At 50.6% G+C, this 14,654-nt stretch overlaps 1 protein-coding gene across 2 annotated transcripts in view; it reads left to right on the top strand.

The window, feature by feature from the left end:
• LOC125948602 (sushi, von Willebrand factor type A, EGF and pentraxin domain-containing protein 1) overlaps positions 1-14,615 on the top strand; it is a 14,618-nt gene extending 3 nt beyond the window's left edge. The window contains exons 1-10 of one of the 2 annotated variants that reach the window (XM_049674834.1): positions 1-215; positions 7,826-8,002; positions 8,495-9,064; positions 9,384-9,536; positions 9,728-10,054; positions 10,165-10,695; positions 11,037-11,633; positions 11,702-12,055; positions 12,181-12,360; positions 13,301-14,597. The exon at positions 1-215 is cut by the window's left edge and continues 3 nt beyond it. In XM_049674834.1, coding sequence (XP_049530791.1) covers positions 14-215; positions 7,826-8,002; positions 8,495-9,064; positions 9,384-9,536; positions 9,728-10,054; positions 10,165-10,695; positions 11,037-11,633; positions 11,702-12,055; positions 12,181-12,360; positions 13,301-13,863 — 3,654 coding nt within the window. In that variant the 5' untranslated portion in view covers positions 1-13 and the 3' untranslated portion in view covers positions 13,864-14,597. The other variant, XM_049674844.1, reaches the window with a different exon arrangement.
• Positions 14,616-14,654: the final 39 nt, after the last annotated feature.

Raw genomic sequence — 14,654 nt, 5'->3', positions numbered from 1 at the left:
AGTGCGAGCGGAAATGCGAAGATGGCGCCGCCAGTTGGCTACCGACGGTGGCCGAAATCCGATCCAGGGCCATCTTCTCCAACCAAATGCACAGTACCACCCAGTTAGCGGTAGGCACAGAAATTCATCGATATTGGCGGTACACCGGTGGACGGCACGGGCCGCCGGCATTATCCTGCTGATCCTTCTGCTCTGCGTCGGTGTCCAGAGTCAAGGTGAGTATTTTCTCTCCAGTTGCACTAAAGGTGTTCTGGATGGGTATGGGTCATGTCGGTAATGAAAGACCATGAAGAATATTTTGTAGGTTGTATTCAACCGGACTATTGTTGTAATATAGTTGTTGCAGTTCAATTTATCTCCCTTCTTTAATTAATCTTCCTTCAACCTGACCTCATTTGTAGTTGTTCTACAACTCTTGTTTCTTGTTGTGCTCTTGTTCGTTAGTTAGTTAGAAATCACACAAGGTGTATGTCGTATCGTTGTGAAGACACGATCAATAGTACCACGCCACAAGCTTGCAATCAGCCGATCTCCAATACACCCAAATAGCCGTGGCAGCTGATAGACCCTCCCCTCGACACCAGCAATCTCTCCGGAACTGCCACTTCCTACACGGGTAGCGGCATTCCTACCAGCAACGCCCAGCAGACTCTTCGCGCGCGTACACTAGTGCGAATTCCTGGCGTTACTGAGATCGCTAATTGCCACGTTATATTCCCTGTCTCGGTTGCACGGTGCTGGATGACAAACAACCACAAGAAAGACGCCAAACACTTGTCCGTTGGTCCCACGTTGAATGATGGCATTTCTTTGTTTCCGGCACTTCCGACCGAGGTACCCACCACAAAGGGGGTCAAATACAAACCAAGCTAGCACTAGTGCAGGTGTCGGGGGGGGGGGGGCGGAGAGAGGGGGTAGGGGAATTTGGAGAGTGCCGAGTTCGGTGGCCGCAACTGTGAGAACCGCATATACACGTAGAGAGAAAGACACATCAATATATACTGACACACACACACGCGCACACAAGTGCATGCGGTGGTGATAGCTAGATAGAAGTCAGTCTTCTATCCGGACTCTCCGGTCAGTCCGGACTCTCGGACAATGGTCAGTGGGAATGGACAGTACCGTTGGCTGATGGATGTTTTCGGATGCTGAGGAGGGGCTGTTTCTCTTGCTAGGGCTGCGGGTAATGCTGGTAATAGAGGTGGACCGACACCGGTATAAGGGACGCTACGTACGCTAGTTATCTCACGGACAGATCGCAGAATGATTGCCGATGGCGCTGACGATGCCCGATATGTTCGGGCATACTCAGGACTTCTTACTTTTGTCGTCGCGATCAGACAATTGCTGATATGACCGTTTCCCACGCAAACTTAACGGTAAAATTCGCTGTATCGTTCCCACCCCATCTACCCTCGGTAGCCAAGTTGTCATAGTTCAAGTAGTATCTGGGGTAACGATACCTCCCGAATACCGACAACTTCTAGCGTTCCCCCGGAGGATCTTCCGGAATGTTGGTTTGGACTCTATTCCAGCACTTCCAGTTCGTTTATGCCGCTGCCACCGTTTCTGCCCAAGCGAGCTCGGTGAGAATCGCTGAAAAGTCATTACCAATATGATGCTTTTTGGCGCGAGACACGAAGAGTAAGGGCCAACGATCTGTTAACGGCCAACATGGCTCTGGTTTACATTCGTCAGTTCGGTGGAGATACACCGGCGAAGACTGTGAATGTGACAGTGCGATGACTTGGTGGCTGGTAAAAGTACTGCTATCAAGTGGACGCTGACCTGAACTGCTAGTTCGCCCTTAATGCTGACACCGGTGGTCGTTAGTTCCTGGTGGTCAGACGGTCGTCAACTATGGACGCTTGTGCAGGTTACGAAACATGGACGACACCAGCGTGGTTCAGCCATTTATCTGAGCCGGATGCCCAGCAGCCGGTTACTACTGCTACAATGCAGCAGATTCCAGCATGCTCTGGGGGTCCAACACGGATCTTTGGGATCTACTCACCACACATAGACAACAGGTACACTTGGTATATCTGATTTACCAGTGGTGTTTGGTAAATAGTATGTTCAGAAAGTAAGGTCAGGCACGGACCGAAGAGAACGGACGGAACGGCAGCAGCGTTTGGGTTGCGGTTGATTTTCTTCATAGTATAGTGAGATAAAAACAGAGAGAGAGAGAGAGAGAGTGAAAGAGACAGAGACAGAGAGAACGGCAGAGATAGTGGAGATGGAAGTTACTTCACACTAAACCACCAAGCCGACGAATTTCAAGGGTGGCGCCGTGTGCACTGAAGCACGGCACCGTTCACCTTCGTGCGAATCGTGGTGTGGTTGCTGCTCGGTGCTTAAGCAGATTCAAAAAGATCGATCGAGCGAGAGAGAGAACGCAATGGCACGGACGGACAGTGGGGTTGGTTAGATTACTTTTTTGCTGAAAACACCGGCCGACACCAAGTGGTTTTACTTTTCCAAATCACCCATGCTGTCGCTGCCCGGAAGCTCTCGGTCTTCAGCGCCTCATCAATACATACATGAGCAATCTATACACCTTGTTCATATGTGCATGTCGAACGGCGTCGGAACCCAGCCACCGTGACACCGAACCATTCCCCCCCCCCCCCCCCTCTTCACCAAACAACCTAAAACCCAAGGGTCCGAATGTAGACGCTCCATTTCTCACTTTCAAGTATGTGTCTGCCGTTCACCAGCAGTACCGTGAACACGTGCGTAGGCGGTGTTTGTCCATGTGTTTGTGTATGTTTTTGTGGCTGGTGGCAGTGCTTAGTGGAGCGGTTTGCGTACGAAGCTAAAGATGGGATCCTGGGAGCTCTAGGGAGCGACGCTGTCAGCGCTCACCGACGCAGATGACCTTTCTTGCTTCAGCCGTTCCCTCGAGTGATATGTTTCTGATGGACACTCGCACACACATAATCTTACGCACACAACCACATACGACTGTTACACAACAGTTTCTGAGACCTCCAATCTTGTAGGGTTTTAGTGTCCAGGGACCCCAGAACGTTAGATCCTCCGACATCGAGTAAGGTGCGAGTGTTCTTGGTCGGTTGGTGCGTATGCGACGTATGCGATGCATTTCTTCTTCTTCTTTTTCTTCTTTTTTAACTTCTTGTACTTCTGCAATGTGTGCCTTTCGAGCCATCCGGAGATGGCTTTAGATCGTTCAGCAAAGGGGGCGATGGTGACCAGGGAGCTGTGAACATTGTGGCTGGGATATTAATTGAACTGGACGGGCAATACAGGCTCAGTTCTCGCAGAATGCAAATGAAGAATATCAAGTATATATGTGTGTGTTTTCGCTAGGGAAAGAGAAAGAGAGCGAGAGAGAGAAAGAGAGAGAGAGAGAGAGAGGAGGAAAGAAAGAAAGAGAGAAAGAAAGAGAAAGAATGAGAGGGAAGGGGAAGAGATCGTGACCTATTTATCAGATGTAATTGTTGTTGGTCAACACTCCTCTCCCACAGTGCTCGCCTGGCTCTGGTGTAGGACCTATTGCCATGCATTACATGTAGAACGGCTGCGAACGGTCGGAATGGAGCGGTAAATAGAAATCGCTTCCACGATTACGAAGGTCCCACCACACCACAGAAGCGTTCGGGTTCGGGCAGCACAAAACCTGTTTTTCGGCTCGTACACTGGCCAGACGTGGCACTTGTGGCTAGACGAGATGCTGGATGGATTAATGAAAAAGGAGGTAATGGGGCTGGAGTAGAAGCGTTCACCGAACCACGAACAAACTAGATGTCGCTGACATTGCCGTTGCCCTCCTTTTGCGGTGACTGCTGCACAGTTGCAGTGATTGGCCCTCTGGCTACTCAACGTACCTCACGTATGCCGTATTGCCGGGCGGATCAACCGAGCGAGTGAAGCCAAAGATTCCCTCGCTTTCGCCCAGGCCAGAGCGTTTAGAACAGTATTCCTCTGTTAGCAGCTCTGATAACCGGAGCTCATAAAGAAAAATGACAAGGAAACGAACTAAATAACAGTTAATGTCATAGTACATAATAGCAACTTTCATTTTTGGTAAACTGTCATTGCCAACGACTGAAGGTGAAGCTCTGAGCTCGGTGCCCAGATTAATGGTAGGCAGCAATCGCGATCAGAGATGAGCCGTTAAAAATTATTTTCCGTTTCACACCCTCCCGCCGCATTTTAACCACATAACAATACATCAAGCCCCCCCCCCCCCCCCCGACTCCTTCCATCCTCATCTCCTGAGCCAGCTAATTTATAGTCCGTGCATAGACAAGCTATAATTTTTGGAGAAACAATTATGGTTGGCGCAGGCGTCGTCATGCTTGGAGTTCAAAACGGAAGAAGGAAGGGAATTGGTTGATGGAGGAGGGGGTGGGTGCAAACACGAAATAAACGAACAAGCAATACAATGAAAAAGGCCATCCAGCGTAGCCCCACCATAGCGCTCATAGGAAAATGGGAGAACTTTCACTTTCAAGCGCACGGTTCGCACAATCGCTCGTTCACTCGCTGTTGCACCCTCCGACACCTAGATCCAACACAAAGAAGGGAAAATAAAATGAAGAGAAAAACAAAACCGAACCCTCACTGGCCGCCCGTTCGAGCGTAGCCATTTCGGATTTTTAATAAAAACACACACACACACATTTATTCGCCCATGCACAGGTGCATCAGCATGTATGCATCTACATCGCCGCTTCAGGAATATTGGGATGCGGGGAGGAGGGGGGGGGGGTTTGTGTAAAACATGGTTTTTCTGTTTCCCTTTTCAACACGGAAATCGTAAGTTTTCTTAACCCCCACAACCCCGGTCTGAAAATCCAATTCTCTCTTGCCAACGTGTAGTGTACGATGCGTGTGATGCACGCTGTTTGGTACTCACGGCAGCATTTAATCGAACGGTAGAAGATGCAATCATATCTGCGATACAACCAAACAGCCTTGGTGTTAATTATTGAAGTGGAAGTGCTGACCGGAGAGTGTAGAGAAAATAATGAAATGAATAGTGTGGTGTGTTTGCAGGCACACGCACGACCAAAATATGCAGCCATCGTGGATCTCAGCGATTCACACGTCGCGATTGGTAGTGGCGGCGATCTTTGACGCCCGATAAGCGGCGGCATGCATCGGCAAAAATAAAAACTAAAAAACACGATGGTGCAAATCTTAACACTCTATCCGGAGAGAGAGAGACAGAGAGAGAGAGAGAGAGAGAGAGAGAGAGAGAGAGAGAGAGAGAAAGAGCGAGAGAGAAAGAGAGAAAGAGAGAAATATAGACAGAGAAAGAGAGAGAAAGAGAGAGAAAGAGAGAGAGAGAGAGAGAGAGAGAGAGAGAGAGAAAGAGTGCAAGAAAGCGGCCACTGCAATGAAAGAAGGAGGGATAGGAAGGCGCCGCCAGAGGAGAGCGATAGGGGGATAGGTTAGATGGGGTAGGGGGTATAGCATTGTTCGGTTGCTTGATCGATGCTAATAATTTGTGAGGCAAAAGCCTCAACCGAAGTAACAACGTAGGCGCCACGCTGCATCGCGAAATGCGTGGTTCATCGCTTGCTCGCTCATTGAAGTCTTTCGTTGGTTCGATGATCGTTGGTTCGATGATTTCGTTGGTTCGATTATTAACGGGCTCTCTCGGGCCCGTCTCTCTTTCTCTCTCTCTCTCTCTCTCTCTCTCTCTCTCTCTCTCTCTCTCTCTTTCCCTTTATCTCTCCACACACACACACACACACACACACACACACACACACACACACACACACACACACACACACACACACACACACACACACACACACACACACACACACAACACAGAGGCACGGCAAGCCTTGCCCAAATTTTCACTCGCCAGCTAGCATCCCATTCACACTTCCTTACGCTGGTTCGCGTTCGTAGCCTCCGGTGGTCAGCTAGAACGCCTCGAGTACCTCGAGTACACCTTGAAGCACTGGCACATGATGTAATGGTACGAGCCGCCAGACACGCAAGCACACACGCACGCACGCAACAACGAGAACATGCGAAATGGTGAAGCACGAAGTGCGTGCGTCGTGTGAAGTGGGACTCGATTAGCATGCGTTAGCGTCCTCAGCCTCGCAGAGAATCGTCCGAAACAAACACACACACCTCCCCGTTACTGAGGAACACGACCGCAATGCATGGGCGTCGCGATAATCACCGAAAATGCAAATTCCCTCTCCAATACTGGCGATCGCAAGAAAATCACGCAATATAGGGTGAGTAAGGAAGAGGTGGGGGGGGGGGGATAAAGCAATAAACGGACGGGGAAGGTTGAGGGAAAGAAGGAATGCAAATGAAAATTCAGCTCGTCCAGCTTCGTGGCATCGGCAACACTACTGTTGCTTTAGGCAGGAAATTTGATTTCGCGCTCGCTCACGCTGTGTCACGTAACAAAAAAGCGTCCAGTAGCAGTGGTGAAGTTACGGCGAAAGTTGTGAAGGTATTGGTACATATGCGGAGCGCTGCGTTTTGTGCCATGATTTTGCCGCTAGTACAAACCAAAAACTGTTGCTGCATGGATTAGGTAATTGTACTCGGAAACTATTTGTAATAATATAGCGGATCGTACGGGGGAAACTTCCAACTTCCAAGAATCTAGGAGAAGGGAGGGGGAGGGGGAGGGGGAAGGCTACACGGATACCATGAACTTTGGACCGAATTAGGTGTAGAATTCAGGCGATTAGAAAAGGGCACGAGGTGAACCAACCCATGACTACCTGCTAAGCTGGACCTGGATCCCTGGACACCATGGGGATGCTCCGCGCGAAGTTGATCGGAACCCCTGCTTTTTGTTTTTTGGTTTTGGGGTGCAGTTATGCGGGGAGTATTATTTTCTGAGACGATCTATCCCCCCCCCCCCCCCCCATAAAGTCTTGACCTTTTCGCTTAGTTTGCACTCCCGAGATGTTGCCAAGTTGAAGGTACCGATAGTGCCTTCCGAGAAATCGATTCGTGCATTTCGCAATCCCGCTAAAACGAAGTCCTTTCGTGCTACTGGCCTCTTTTTGCCGGAGACAGATGACTATCGACTGTAGGCGCTAACAACAGCAATAACAAAAACAACAACGACAAGAAATCTTCGAAATCGGAATATCGAAAAGAGAAGCAACTGCGCAGGTTAGGAGCTAGGTACCATGTTGCCCTGACCAGGGCAGCCTTAGCACCAGCAGCAATTCGATTATGTTCGATCCCATTCTCTGGATTTGCGAAGGACTCGTTTCCATTGCCGAGTTCAGAACGGCAACAGCGCGTCTGCTCTCCTTCTGCTCACCCCTTGTCATCGACAACAGTCAACGCGTGAAAGTGAAATGTGATCCTGCATAATGTTCAAGTGTGATGCCGGATCGTGGGAAGTGATTTCACGACGCAACGACGACATTAAACCGTTAAATGAACTTTTACCGGAACTGGAATGGCGGAGCCCGTCGCAGGCAGCAGGGGGTTCGTCAGCCTTCCTCTCGCTCCAAATTGCACACTGCGTAGTTTCCTGAGCAGCAAACACTTTCACATATGATATAGACAAATTGATGTTGTAGATGCGAAAGCATATGAGTGAAAATTAGAGCTCAGGAAACTTAGGAAGAGAATAAGAGAAGAATGGGAATGCTAAATAGTAGAACATGGTTTTGTAAAACATAAGCCGTTAAAATACCTAAAATAGTCAACGTGCCCAGTATCAATGTGTTCAGGTTACCTTTAATCGACAAATACAACCAATTAGATCAATCTTCGACTGGGTTAGAGTCGACATAAGCTATATCCTATATAAATTTTGTTTCCTTTCGCTTCCTTCTCGTTACAGTCTGTGGACCACCGGCGGTGCCGGCTAACGCGAAGGTACACCCAACCAAAACGGACGATAGCAGTGGCGGGTTGCGATCGGCGCGTTACGAATGCGACGCCGGATACGAGTTGTTCGGCCCGGACACAATCCGCTGCGATCCTGTGAAGGGCTGGGACCGTGAGCTGCCATTCTGCGGTATGTAGCAGTCGCATCCCTAGCATTACTGTTTTGCTGGGAGATGTTGACTTAAGCAGCTGCGTCTCAGCAAGAACCCGCAATCGACGTGATTATGAATAGCGCTGCTACCCGCCATCGGCTAACGCTTTCTCATGGCCTTTCTAATTTCACACATACTCGGCGCCCGAAGGACAGCAGTTGATGGTGGTATACGTGCTGGCGAATCCGTTAGATTCATGCTAATTGCCTCGCCACGAGATGGAGGGTCGCGAGGGCGGAGGGGGCAGGGGTTGAATTGGTCATGCTCATCACACAGAAAGGCCACCATGGCGGCGACGGCATCGAGGTGTATGCGTAAATGTCAACAGTCGACAGACCCAACTGCAGACGTCTTCTCCACCTCGTACCTTCTCCTACACACACGCACACATACACACACGCGCGGGCACACAAATACACTTTTCCATATACTTTCTCTCTCCTCTCTATCTCTATCTCTCTGCACTGTAGGCACAAATGTGGCATATCGGAAGCCGGTAAACCAGTCGTCTGCGACCAGGGCAGGACCGGCCGGCTTCGCGAACGATGGTAAGCAAGGCAACCAGAACCCAGATGGCCAGGAATGCTCGGAGACGCAGAAGGAGGTGTCACCTTGGTGGCGTGTCGATCTGCTGACACCAGAAGCGGTGCGGGTTGTGCGGATCACGACTCGAGGCTGCTGCGGCCACCAGCCGCTCCAGGATCTGGAGATCCGCGTCGGCAACAGCAGCACCGATTTACAACGGAACCCGTTGTGCGCCTGGTATCCGGGCACCGTGGACGAAGGCAGCACCAAATCGTTTACGTGCGCTCGCCCGCTCGTCGGCCAGTACGTCACGGTGCAGCTGGTGGGCGTCGAGAGCAGCCTGAGTCTGTGCGAAGTCGAGGTGTACTCGAACGACGAGTTCTCGGCGGAGCGGTGCGCCGCACCGAACCTGAGCGTCGACACCGTAGTTACCACGTTCGCCCGGACTTGCTATGAGTTTCACATCACGCGCGGCGAAAGCTTTGAGAAGGCGCGCGCTGTCTGCCGGTCGAATGGTGAGTTGTTAGTCTCCTTACTGACAGGGCCATCTTTCCCATTGAGTACAATGGGCACGTGCTCAGGGCCCCGCGCTGGTTGGGCCCCCCAAATCACTACGAGTTTGGTATTTTGTTTGAAAATTAAATATATTAGAAACTTGGGGAAACATCTATTGAATGGGGAACAATCTTTAACAACCCCAAAACTCCGGTGCAATTGTAAAAAAGGGGGACCAACGTTATCATAGTGTGCCCAGGGCCCCCAAGAGGCTAAAGACGGTCCTGCTGACGAGGTAACTGGACTGACTGACTGAGTGGCCTGTCTCACTGTTCGCAGGAGGTGATCTACTGCACAACTTCCGGGGCGTCACCACGGACTACATTATCTCGGAGCTGGAAAGACGAAAGAGCGAGCTGCGGACGCAGCTGGTGTGGATCGGTGCTCAGAAGGAGCCAGGCATTACGTCACGGACCTGGAAGTGGGTTAATGGTAGGTATGATGCCTGGACCCTTTTGCAGACAGTTAGCACACAACAACAAAAAAAACACACACACACACCACATAGGATGCCTGCCACACATAGGATGCGTTACTTACTGGGCAGTGGGAGGGATGCTATTGTATGTCAGCTACCGAACATGTGACGACGTCAGTCATGTTTTCTCCACTCCACCCCGTAGGTGATACTGTGAGCAAGCCGACGTGGGGCAAGGACCAACCGAACAACTATAACGGCGAGCAGAACTGCGTGGTGCTGGATGGTGGGCGCAACTGGCTGTGGAACGATGTGGGCTGCAACCTCGACTATCTAAACTACATCTGCCAGCACCGGCCGCTTTCATGCGGTTCGCCGGACGCGCTCGTCAACACGACCATCGTTGGGCGTAACTATTCTATTGGGGCCAACATCGCGTACCGGTGCCCAGTCGGTCACTCGCTGATCGGACCAGCCGAGCGGATCTGCCTACCGAATGGTACGTGGAGCGATGCCGCTCCGGCCTGCAAGTGTAAGTGTACCCTTTATGGCCCAGAACCCCGGGTGAACCATCCGTCCTGGTCCAGCTCCAATCCAATTCGGTTGCTTACACTCTCTCTTTTTCCCTCGCGCGATTCATAGATGTAGACTGTGGAGCATTGCCGACGATCGAACACGGTGGCATCATCCTGTCGGAGAAACGCACCAGCTACGGTGTGCAGGCGCTCTACACCTGCCACGAGAACTATACGTTGATTGGTCACGAGAACCGGACATGCGAGGTGGGCGGCTGGTCCGGCGAACAGCCCAAGTGTCTGGTAGACTGGTGCCCGGAACCACCGGCGATCCAGGGTGGTCGTAGGCAGGTGTCGGGACGGAGGGCCGGTTCGACAGCACTCTATACGTGCGAGCATGGGTTCGTGATGCTCGGAGAACCAGTGCTGTCATGTGGTCTCGGCGGCAACTGGACCGGCAAAATACCAGTGTGTCGGTACGTCGACTGCGGCATGCCTGCCCGGCCCGACCGTGGAAATTTACTGCTATTGAACGACTCAACGACAGTCGGTTCAGCAGTCCGATACTTTTGCGATGATGATTACTGGCTAGTCGGTCCGCAGGAGCTTTACTGCACCAAGGATGGCAAATGGTCCGGCAGTGCGCCAGTCTGTGAACGTAAGTTTCCTTAACCCATTCCCATTTATCCTTGATCGCGGCCTTATCCAAAATCCGTTTTTGGTAAAAGAGCATTACCTTTTTTTGCCAAACGATGATTGAAATTTTGTTTTTCTCAACAAATCAATTTAAGCATAATACCATATGTTTAAGTTTATGGCACACTCCATCAGATTTTAAACCTAAATTGCATAGCTTATAGGACTACTAACTAACTTGTAAGACTTTTAACTTTCATACAACAAAATGACCGATGAGCACCCATGATCGTACTAGTAGCATTTTTTCATCCCATTTTCTAATCGCCTTCTTATCTGATCGAATATCCCACACCGGAGCAGTGATTACGTGCGAGACACCGCACGTACCACCAGGCTCATACGTCATCGGGTACGACTACAACATCCATTCGTCGATCCAGTACCATTGCGACCCGGGGCATCTGCTGCGTGGCGAGGACACGCTGACATGCCTGGAATCGGGCCAGTGGAGCGGTGAGGCGCCAGACTGCGAGTACGTGGACTGTGGGCCTCTCACGCCAAACCCGTTTGGCTCGCATCGGTACCTTCAGAACGCAACCTACCTCGGTTCGGAAGTGCAGTACTACTGCAGCCCCTCGCATCGGTTGGCTGGCTCGAACCGGCGCATCTGCCTCGAGACGGGCCTATGGAGCGAGAGTGCACCGCGCTGTGAGGAGATCCGGTGCACCGAGCCGACACTCACGCCACACAGTTTCCTCAGTGTGACGGGCAACGATCGGATGTACGGGCGAACGCTGATACGCACATCCGACACGGCTGCCACAAGTGGCGTCCAGACGTACAAGGTTGGTGCGCTGGCCAAGTACCGGTGCGAGCGTGGCTACAAGATCGTCGGTGAGGCGCTGATCACTTGTGAGGAGAATGGTCACTGGAGCGGCGAGATACCGGAGTGTGTCTGTGAGTATTCTTTTTTTCTTCTTTTTCTTTGTCTTTTACTCCTCCTTTCGATGGTATTTTCCCCGCAGATGTGGACTGTGAGACGCCAGTGGGTATCGCCTACGGAAAGGTGACGCTTGCGACGAACGCAACGTACTACGGGGCGGCCGCATTGTACGAGTGCGAGGGAAACTACAAGCTGGACGGTGTGTCGCGCCGGTTGTGCCTGGAGGACGGCACTTGGAGCCACGAGGCGCCTCGCTGTGCTGAAATCACCTGCGGCGAGCTGAACGTCACCGACAGTTTGCTGGTGAGCTACGGCACTCGACGCGTTGGCGTGCAAGCCGAGTTCAGCTGCGCGAAGGGCCGCTACATGGTGGGCAACGGTACCCGGATCTGTCTACCAACCGGCCAATGGTCGGGCCGTAGCCCCGTCTGCAAACGTAAGTCTGTGCACCTCCCACGTAACATCCGAAAACTCCATAACGCTTCACTCTCTCTCTCTTTCTCTCTCTCTCTCTCTCTCTCTCTCTCTCTCTCTCTATTTTTGTTTCTCCACACGTTGCAGTGATTGATTGTGGTCGGCCAACGGACATCGAGAATGGGCGGGTGATCGTTGTTAACGAATCGACTGTATACGGTGGATCGGCCGAATATCACTGCGTGCCGCACTTCAATCGCATCGGTCCCTACCTGCGCAAGTGCATGGACGATGGCAAGTGGAGTGGCGAGGAGCCACGCTGCGAGTGTAAGTTTACTCGTTTTTCGGGCGTAACTAACGTTTGCATTAAAAGAGACAAAATTTAAATGATAAGAAAAAAATAAGACAGGTAATAGAGATCTGTAAACTGCATTTGGAAGTTAATTTGATCAGTTTACTCGCAAAAAAATTTAAACCTCTATCAGTAGAACACTAAATGTGATGGCGAAAATAGTGAACCTATTCTGTTCTGACATTTGCGCATTCAAAAAAAGGTAGTCCGCCGCGCGTGAAATGGGCAACATATGGAACTTTGTAGATGCCAGGGACTTCTGTTTCGGCATCTACAGCATCTTGGCACTAATGGACAACAATTAGAGCATCGAGAGATGGCTCGGTTCCGTACGGCCAACGCTTTGAGCGCCAAGAAGCTCCAAAGGATGCTGAAGAGGAAGACCGACAGAAAAATGGCTAAACCGCTGCGTGCGATTGGCCAACTAACCAAACAATGCAGAAGTACCTAACGAATGTAGACATACATGTTAGAAGGCAGAAATACCGTTCGCTGGTTTTGGAGCATCAGGTAATGTCACAGCGGCAGCAGCTGAACAAGATCGTCAACACGATCAACCCGGTGAATCGTCTCCCGCGTCATGAACCGCGAAACCTATCTCATGCAGGATGACAACCATTGGAAAGACACATCGTATTTTACTTCCCGCACGAAGAAAGTGAGCTCCGTAGTGACCTTCACCTTCATGTCGAAAAATCTAGCAAATACCGGAAGGGTGCTCGGAATGGAGCCATCAGAACTTTGTCTGAAAAGAGCTTTGTGTGATAAAATTACCTTCCAAATGCAGTTTACAGATCTCAATTATCGGTCTTAGTTTTTTTCTTATCACCATTCAAATTTTGTCTCTTTTTTTAATGTAAACGTTAGTAGGCACTAACCAATAACTACTATTTTATTCTACCTTCTCCTCACCAGTGATCGTTAACGATGCGCAGGAAACGACCAGCCTCGGTACTGGCATCGCAATCGGTGCCGCCATCATCGTTATACTGCTGATCCTAATCGGTGTCCTGTTTCTGCACCGCAACAAGGCGCGACCGGTGAAAAATACGGAGAACGTACAGGCGGCTGAGCACAAGGAGGACCAAAACGCGGCCGTCATGTCGTATTCGAGCCTCGAAAACGGGCGCCATACGTTCGATCTGACCAACCGGGGCGGCGGGCTGGTCACGTTCAACACTTTCCAGTCTGGTGGTGGTCATCCGCCGCCACCCAGCCAGCTCTCGCACGGTCCCTATCATCACAGTAATATCAACAACAACGGCAGCAGTAACAACAACAACACTCTCAGGCATAACCATCCGGGTGGTGGTAGTGGCGGTAATGGTGCCAGCGGAGGAGAGAACATCTATGACCAAATACCGAGCGAGCAGTACTACGACGCGCCCTACGAAATGCGCACCAACGAGGAGGTGTACGAACCTGAACCGACCGCTCGAGGTAACGTTATCACCATCAACGGTGTTAGCGTCCGGTGAGCCTTCGAAGGCCACCGATGAAAGAGCAAAGATAGAGGAAGAGATAGGGGAAGGTAAACCCCCTTTCATTAGTTCCTTCCGTGCGGTGGTGGCCTGCACTATCTCCAACGGAACATATTCCATCTCCACCAGTCCCCTACAAACCGAGTCAACAATCCGCATCGGCCGATGGAATTCACCGGTACTAATGGTAGTTGGTTAGGAAGCGTCACAGTGTGCGCCCGTTTGTAATCTTTTGAAGAGCAGAACGACAGAGTCATATTACAAAGTCCTGCGAAAACCCGGTAGTGTGTGAGAGAATGTGTGAGCGATAAGTACGTAGAAATAATAGGAGCTGATGGATCCAGGCTGGCGAGCTCCAGCAACTAAAATAGCCTCTGTGATGAACTATGGAAAGGAGTGCGTCAATGCCCAATTTAGTATGCAATCTTAGCACCCATCAGACTTTAACTAGGTCTGTTCCATGTTTCCAGCAACCATGTTTGTTGCCCTAGGCCGTAGGTTTTACTATTATGATATTCGATGTCTTTTGATAAACCCCGTCCCTTTTTGTACATAACCTTATTACCAATTGTTGCAGCAGCGAAACTGAACGAACGAACAAACCAACCAATTCGCGGCGCAATTTGCGTTCGTTCAAGCACCAGGCATCTAGATCAGGCAACGTACACAAACGTAACTGATTCGCGACTGCAACTGACGCTAACAACAAAGAAAAATTAATATACCTATTGTACAAAAAAAAATCTGCTTTGTTTTCACACTTTCACAACGAATTTGTACTTAGTATG

The sequence above is a fragment of the Anopheles darlingi genome, chromosome X (assembly GCF_943734745.1).
Source record: "Anopheles darlingi chromosome X, idAnoDarlMG_H_01, whole genome shotgun sequence".
NCBI lineage: Eukaryota > Metazoa > Arthropoda > Insecta > Diptera > Culicidae > Anopheles > Anopheles darlingi.
Note: the sequence above shows the minus strand (reverse complement) of the source record. Positions and strands in the feature narration are given on the sequence as shown.